Below are 8,322 nucleotides of genomic sequence, written 5' to 3'. Positions count from 1 at the left end.
AAGATCTTGTCCTCATTTTCAACGATATGCTTGTACTTAGGCTACAATGTATAACAGATATTTGTCCATGGTGTTTGATTTATCGTACATGCATGGGACATGACATTATTCAAGATACAGATACAGATCGCAACTTTTTAAGGACCAATTGTTTTTGAAGATAAGGAAGATTATTAAAATTAAGAATAAATTCTCCCCACTAATCATTGTCATGTGCCATACAGTTTTTCACCTAAATGATGATCAAATTTTCAGAGCCAAAACGAAGTCCTTGATGGACACCAGAAAATTGCACAAGAAGATCCCAGGATTGGGTTGCAAAGATTATAACATGTACGATCTAATGTGACATTTTGGAGAATAAAATAAGATTTAATTACAGTATAAATTAAAAGTAATTATTGTACAGATCCATTTTCATAGCTGAAGCCTGCCAAATTACTTCTTTTTAGCTTTTATTGGTAAGATCAATCTCATGACCTCGAAACAAAAAAAATATATCATTTCTAAGAGGCCAAAATGGATATGAATTGCACTATAAACATTTAATCTTTCGTATTCACATACCCAAATCCACTACCTTTTCCTATCTGCAAATGATGCCGTTAGCCTTGAGTTTTTGACATCTCCCACGCTTAATAGTTTCCGTTGGTCTTCTTCTCTAGAAAGAGGGAATTTGTGGTTTCCAATGTTTGTTCTGATATTAGTGTTACTTTTAGTGGAAGTATGCATTTTACCCCCTGTAAGAGATTTGAGCTGGAGATTTCCTCTGTTCTGATTTGCTGTACAAAGAACAGATTTTAAGTCAACATCATCCCCAATTGGCTTTGAAGGCCTAGATGTTTTCACATGACTTTGAATATCAGATTCCTCTTCAGCTTCTCTACTATAATGTTTTCCAATACCTTTAAGTCCCTGCTTTGTATTGTTATTTCTCAATGCGGGATCAAAGGTTTTATTTTGAAACTGATTAAGCATGGTTCCTGCCTCTGAAGTATTTTTTTTAGCCAAAAGGATAGAGCTGGGAACTCTAGACTTTTTCTTCTCAGTTCTTGGAGCTTTGGTCTCTGCATTGCCACACTCTTCTACTACCTTTAAGTTATTTTCTGAAATCATCTTTGAATTCATAAGTCCATTGACAATTGTTGAACTCTTAAGGGACCCCGGCTGAAGCATATCACATGAATCTTCTTGAGTAGGCTTATCCAAAGAGGCACCATTATTATGAAACTGGGAATTAGCCATGTCAAATAGAATCATAGCTGCAGCTTCAACTTGTGGTGAATCAGGCATTTCTGTAATAAGAAAAACAGGCAAAGATTCAGTCATGTGTAATTTGAAATATCCTTGGGCTGTAACAAGGTCTAAAAAGATATAAAACATCTACATCGTTTAAATCGGGTGTGTTTCTTGCTCAGTTGCATGTCCTCAAAAATCATGCATAAATAAAGCAAGCAAAAAATACATTTCATTTAAAATTCTGAAGGTTTAAATCCAGTAATTTTCTAATCAATGGCAAGGGCTTATTTCATGAGAATATTTTTGAGAGCATACTGGAATAGTTAATACCTGAGGAAGGCAGGCCTTTATCCAAACCGAGTTGCAAGGTTTGCAAATCAGATGGGAAACATTGGGATGTTTCCCCCGTGTGAAAAGTATTTTGGTCCACACTAAAAGTTCGGAGTCCTTTCAAAGTCCTTGGTTCCTGCATTTGCTCTTCAAATTCTTCAACCTTCTCAGGGTGAGTAAGTTTTTCACGAGACTGAATTGTTTTCATTTTGACTATAATGGCAATGTCATTATTAGCCTCCTGAATGTTAGGTGTTTGGCTTCTGAGTGTCTCTAATTGTAGTGCTGGTAGTTTTTCTGAAATGCTGTCATTTTTAAAACTCATGTTTTTCCTTTGCAAATTCTCATTCTCGGATATGGAGTGATCAAATCCGCTTTGGCATGGACTCGCACTACTATCCCTTGTATCTTTTCCCCCATTTCTGCTTTCAGAAGCTTTTTTATGCAAAGAAAATGAAGAGTTTTTTTCTGCTACCATCTCAGGAAGCAAAGGAGAATCAGGAGCATCTACCATATCTGACTCATGCAACTGCTCAAAAGATTCCACGTTCAAGTCTATCATGAATGCTCTCTTGGTTTTTTCACTTCCTCCATCTTTGTCCGGCCTCTCTCTTTCATTTTGCTCACATTTAACATTTGTGTTATTTTTAACAGCTAATCCCAATCCTGATCCTGCTTGCAATGAAGCATTTGCACATTTTACAACTCCTGCCCTTAACCATGGGCTTCGGTTCTTCGATTCCTTGCCACTTTTCAACGGAGACCTAGAACCTCCAGACTGCAAAGTAGAATGTTTTAGAGGTGGAATGCTACCAGTGCTACTCACGTGTGAGTTTGGGTCATTAATATCTGGTTGAGCCTTAGTAATAAGATTTTCAAGAGGTTCATTAGTTGGTAGTCCCAACCTACTCACAAAATCCTGGATTGGAGATAAAGGACACATTGCCAGGGGAAAAGCAAAATCGTGCAAGGATGAAAACTTCATGTCACTTGGTACTGAAGAAGAATCCTGCAAGTGTAACGATAGTTCATATTAAATATTGAGCATGTAAATTTCAAAACAACAAACCACCATCATAAGAGGTCTTAATTATGGGATCACAAAGGTGTTCGAGAACTTTCATCCAAAATGGACACAATGAGAAGGATTAAGCCATAAGAAATACAATTTAACCAAAAGATTATCAATACATAAAATGAGTGTCACCAACCATTGCACAATTCTCCTTCTGTTGATTGGTATATTGAAATACTCTCCAAAATTCCTCAAGTTGCGATTTAGATTCCAAGTCTGATGAATTTTCCACCTTTAGTTTCTTGTCTTCAGTATGGATTGAATTTGGCATAAGATGAAGTACCTTGCTTACTCCTTTGACAATTGAACTACTAGCTGTGCTATGTTTGCCTTCGTTACCAGGCTGGTAAGATTTGGGGGGATAGAAGAAACCATCTGAAAGTATGTCATTTACAGATATATCAAAAATATGGTGGGACAGATCAATTGGCCTTGTCTTCAAACCATAGATATCTGTAAAACACGGAGACAAATAAAATTCTCTCAAAAACATCATCCATTCAATGCTTTCTATAGAAATAGATAAAATAACTCATACCACGAGTATGTTCACCAAAAAGCTTTCTTAGAAACAGAAATCCAAATGACATCAAAAATGTCTCAAAGTTCTGGCCTTACCTAAAATACCGTTGCTTCCAGAATTTGAACACGCTTGAAGAGTAGAATCCTTCAAGACACTTTCATTTGAATTTACTACTTTATGCTCAGTTTCATTTTCTGGGTCCTTCATTCCTCTACAGTTTTGCCTTTTGGAAGGTGTCTTCCCAGTTCCCTCTATTAGTATATAGTACAAACTCAAGTGTAAGTAATTCTCTATCATTGATGAAACGTAGTACCTTTCAAATTAATAATCAAATCTCTGAACTTGCAATTGTAAATTGAGTGGAACGTGTAATTGAATAATAAAATTCAGATTAGAATTCTGGTACCATTTTTTTAGCTAGATATCAAATATTTGAATGAATTCTCTCATTAGCTTTTCAATATAAAAATTAAAAATTGTAATGCAATAGAATCCTTCTGACCTCCAGAGGGAAAACGCTTGCGAGGCCTGCCAGGAGGTGGTTTTCCACCTCCATTGCTCAACACCGGATCAGTTGAAGAATCGATTTTTGCTTTTTTCCCAACTAATAAATTTACCCTGTTCTTATTCTTTCGCTTTCCTTTACTTTCCGAATTCTCAGAACAATGCAGATTTTTTTCAAGTTTTACAACAGGCAAAACTCCTAACCCTCCTCCAATATCTTGCGAAGCACTGTGAACCACTGAATTTGATAATGGCAAGGGCGTAGGAGAGACCGTCGTGCTGCTAGTACCTAAAGGATAACAAATCTTCGAAAATTATAATATGTTTGATCGAGAAAAAAACTAAAAACTAAAATATTTCAAACAATGCTTAAAAAATGAAATGGGTTTCTCTGATGGCTAAAGGAGGGTTGAATATTTACAAAATTGCTGGAAATATAATTAAAATCAATAGATTGAGCTAATGGGTCAAGACGAAAACCTGGTTGATTTGATTGTAGGAATGTTGCAGGTTGCAATTTGATGGTAGGAAACCGTTGAGGGGGCATGGCGTGGTAAGGATTGTTTATCCAATCTGCCGCTGATGGAAATGGACGCCCACCTTCTCTGGCTCTTGCCAGTGCCTCGCTTGCAAGGATGTTCTCCATCATGGCCTTGGGTACTATTGGAACTTCACAACCCATTGATGATACCTTACCTCAGGCCTCAAATCATATGATTATCCCTCCCAATAATTGAGTTGCTGAAACCAGATCAATAACTTGTCTTCCCTAATAAGACCCCAATCATAGAATCTACAAAACTATGGGGTTAGATTGTTCCACAAAAAACCAAAAATTAAAATATTAGAGCAGAGCAAGCCCTTCAACAGGGGAGGGTTTGAACGCATTTATAGTATTATTCTTCAAGAGGGAAAGTTTGGGCATAGTGGTGTAGCAGGACTTTTTATGCTGGATATTGTTTTTCTTTTCTATGTTGGGGAGAAAGAGAGGGAAGGGTTCACCACACGTAGAAGAACGTGAGAGGGCAAAAGAGACGGGGGCCACATAGGTCATGAGTTTTGGCAGGATCACCTGTAACAGCTGGGCATGGGAGTAATTGTACATATCCGGACAGACCACATATGGACAACACGAGAAAATAAGTGTCTGAGCAAAACAGCGGACCATACATACCTACAGGTATCAGCATTCATTGTCACTCTTATTGGTCTTGCCGGGATAACAGTAAATGCCCCTTTCCGCTGCTGGATAACTCTCTTCTGTCGCTGTCAAATTGACAATTTGTGCCTCGTTTTTCTCCTTCGTAAACAATTTGACGGTCTTCGACGTTTCTTAATTTAAAGCGGTATTTACTGGATAAAATTTCCTTCAACGGCTGATTTAAAATTGCTGTTTCTAACGAGGATGACGAGTATTTCTAGTTTAGTTTGTACTAAATTGGTTCGTAAGACGGTTCTGGGAAATTTATAGAATGGGAACTACGGTAGGTGAGTTCATTCTATATTATTATTAGGAATGGTTTTTAATTGGCCAAAGTGGGTTTTAGTATTTTTGTTTTCTAATGAACAAAGTTGTTGTATAATGTCACAATTACTTAAGTTGTAAATAAAGTATCAAGGTTAATGGGGTAGGGGAATTGATTCATAGCGGCTGACCGTTATTATTTAAGAGGCTTTAGAGACATGTAAAAGGTCAAAAAACAAAAAGATGACTACTACTACCTTTTTGACAAATCCTTGGTATGATGAGGAGTGTAAGGCAGCAAAGAAAGATATGAAAGAGAGAAACTAACAAAGAGACCAACTTATTCGCACCAAAAAAGTAGAGTATGTTAGTGCAAGAAGGCAACAATTAATATCCTCGAGAAAGCATGACCCCAAGAAGTTTTGGAAAGAATTACAACAAGAGAGAAAACAAATAAGTAACAACATTATGGATGCACAATGGCTCAAGTATGCAAAATTGCAATAGGAGCGTCCACAAGAGGAGAACAATCCTGCTAAGGTGAATACTTCGAAGGAAACCTTCACGGTTGATGATATCAAAATAGGGATAAAGAAATTGGCAAGTGGTAAAGTGAGTGACATTGATGGGTTGCAAGTTGAATTTATAAAATGGGGAGCCAAAATCCTTGCACCTCATATAAAGGATATTTTCAAACACGTTGCTTGTGAGATTTTCTCATTACACTAGACTACTAGTGTGGTTATCCCACTTTTTAAGAGTAGTGATATCAACAATCCATCAAACTACTGCACTATTATGGTCAACCCACTTCTTGGAAAACTTTTTGGGAGTATGATAGAATGTAGAATAAGCAAATGGGTAGAAAGTGGAGGTAAAAGAGCAAAAGGGCAGGCAGGTTTCAGACCTAAACACTCCACCATTGACCATTGCATCACTCTTGGACACATAATAGAGAAAGTGTGGGACAATCAGGGAGAAGAAGCTTACTTTTTTTTTGTTGACTTCAAGAAAGCCTTTGACACAGTGCCTTGAGACAAGTTATGGAACAGAATGAAAGAATTAGGCATCCCATATGAATATAGAGCAGAGATGCATAGATTATATGACAAAGTCAGAGCCAAAACTAGAACTAGTGATGGTATGTTTGAATGTTTTGGGAGTGACACTAGTGTCAAGCAAGGTTGTCCTTTATCCCCTACCTTGTTCAGGCTATACATCGATAAACTAGAAAATTTGTTAGATAACTTAGAGGGGAAGGGTGTTCAGTTGGCAGGGTATGTGTTGAAGCTTCTTCTAAATGTCGATGATCTTATTTTGATAGTAAAAATGGCTCAAGGATTAACAGATCATTTAAGGGCCTTAGAGAAATTTTGCCATGAAGCTAAGATGCAAGTGAATATTTCCAAAACCAAAGCCATGATCTTCTCTTTAAAGAGAAAAGAAGAGAATACTACATTCCTTTTTGAAGGCAACCGATTCGAAATCGTGAAAGAATACAAGTACCTTAGGATTGACTTTCATTAGAAACTCAGTTGGGAGACTTGTAGAGTGAAAAGGATTCAAGGGGGTTGGAAAGCTTCATTTATGCTTTAGAGTAGATTGAAAAACTAAGAAGACTCTCTTCGGCTTGTTGGTCATGCCAGTGGTCCTTTATGGTTGCGAGGTGTGGGGGGGGGTAGCATGTCAAAATGTCGTTGGAGGAAAATTGAGAGAATTCAAAAATACTTAATCACGAGCAATCTCAAAGTCAGATCTTTTGTTCCCTATGAAATTCTTTTGTCAAAAGCCAGGGCTTTTATATTAGAGGCTTCAACGATAATTTAGTTACTTAGCTACTTAAAAAGGACGAAAAACATGCATGCCCATCGGTGGCCAAAATTTGTGAAAGAAGAAGCTCTAAATTGTAGGAAGAAAACTTGGATGAAGCAAAACATTAAATGGATGGATATATGGAACATCAAGTTGCAAGAGTGTCCGAACAATAATGTGGACATCAAAAAATTTGTTAGAGAGAAGTTTCAAATTGCCATGTCGAATAATAACATTGGCAAAAAAATGTTTATTACATTAAAGAATGCAACCCAATCAGGGATCATGGCAAGAAAGTGTACCTTGGAGCTACTATTAAAGGTAAGGCAAGGTTGTTATTGGCTCGGTTGAGGATTGGATCCCATCACCTCATGTGCAAGATGGGTAGATGAAAGAGGCCCAAAAATGCTTGGGAGGAGAGGATATGCATGTTATTTGTAGGACGAGAGTTATTGAAACCAAATGGCATTTCCTCTTTGAGTGCACAACTTATGACAACATCCAAACTTACTATAATTTCGTCCAAAAGGTAGACAACATGCATAGTTTATTTGAAGATCACAAGATCAAGCAAGCAACGAATTTCTTGGTTAAGATCCATATCAAAAGATTGGAAATGGAAAGAAATACAGAATTTGCTTAGTGTGTTCTGTTGATCCCATAGATTGTTGTGGTCTACTGGATGTCACTAAAATCGTTCATTTACTTATATCATTTTTTAACTAAGAAAAAATTTAATGATAGGTAGACAAATATATCTACTATTATTAAGCTAAATGTTGTCATTTTTATTTAGTATTTGATGTATGAAATCTAGTATAGAACTGTGTTTGGCAACATGTTATACATTTAAAGAGGGGTGTTGGAGGATTGTAACTACTTGTAGAGTATATAGCATGGTGAAGGAGCATATATATCATTGAAATGACATTTATTATGATGTAAGACCACCTATGATGGGGATTACTTTGGAAGGCACATTTGACTTATGTTAGTTGTTGAGCATCATTCATAGTAATTTCACAAGAGGAAGTTGTTCCCACTTGTTGCCAATTTTTGTTTGTTCCAGTAGAATCCCTCAATTCTATCGAACACAATGTGGGGGGAAGTGAATTAGTACACTTAGAATGTTAACAATATTATTGTGCATCTGCAAAAAAAAATAGTGAATGATTAGCAGAAGATAAAAATAAAAGATTATAGATACACATGAGCACAAGGACACTAGATTTAGGTGGAAAAGGAGATTCCAAAATGGGAAAAAACACAATGAGAAATGTACTCACTATATCCAACTAATTGATTACATATTTTTTGCTAGAAGCTTAGGAACTCACTCATTTGTCATTCTCATTCTTTTCCATCATCAAAAAC

At 36.7% G+C, this 8,322-nt stretch overlaps 1 protein-coding gene across 1 annotated transcript; it reads right to left on the bottom strand.

Moving 5' to 3' along the window:
• Positions 1 to 351: 351 nt before the first annotated feature.
• On the bottom strand, positions 352 to 4,980 carry LOC149575657 (uncharacterized). The gene is made up of 6 exons (XM_089815420.1): positions 4,152 to 4,980; positions 3,670 to 3,960; positions 3,263 to 3,418; positions 2,781 to 3,097; positions 1,570 to 2,578; positions 352 to 1,295 (listed from the first exon to the last, which is right to left on the bottom strand). The coding sequence occupies exons 1-6, from the start codon at positions 4,351 to 4,353 to the stop codon at positions 577 to 579; spliced, it is 2,694 nt and encodes an 897-aa protein (XP_089671546.1). The 5' UTR covers positions 4,354 to 4,980; the 3' UTR covers positions 352 to 576.
• Positions 4,981 to 8,322: the final 3,342 nt, after the last annotated feature.

This window comes from Cupressus sempervirens, chromosome 2, assembly GCF_028749045.1.
Source record: "Cupressus sempervirens isolate cs-2001-9-10 chromosome 2, ASM2874904v1, whole genome shotgun sequence".
NCBI classification, from domain to species: domain Eukaryota; kingdom Viridiplantae; phylum Streptophyta; class Pinopsida; order Cupressales; family Cupressaceae; genus Cupressus; species Cupressus sempervirens.
This window is presented reverse-complemented; position numbering and strand designations above follow the sequence as displayed.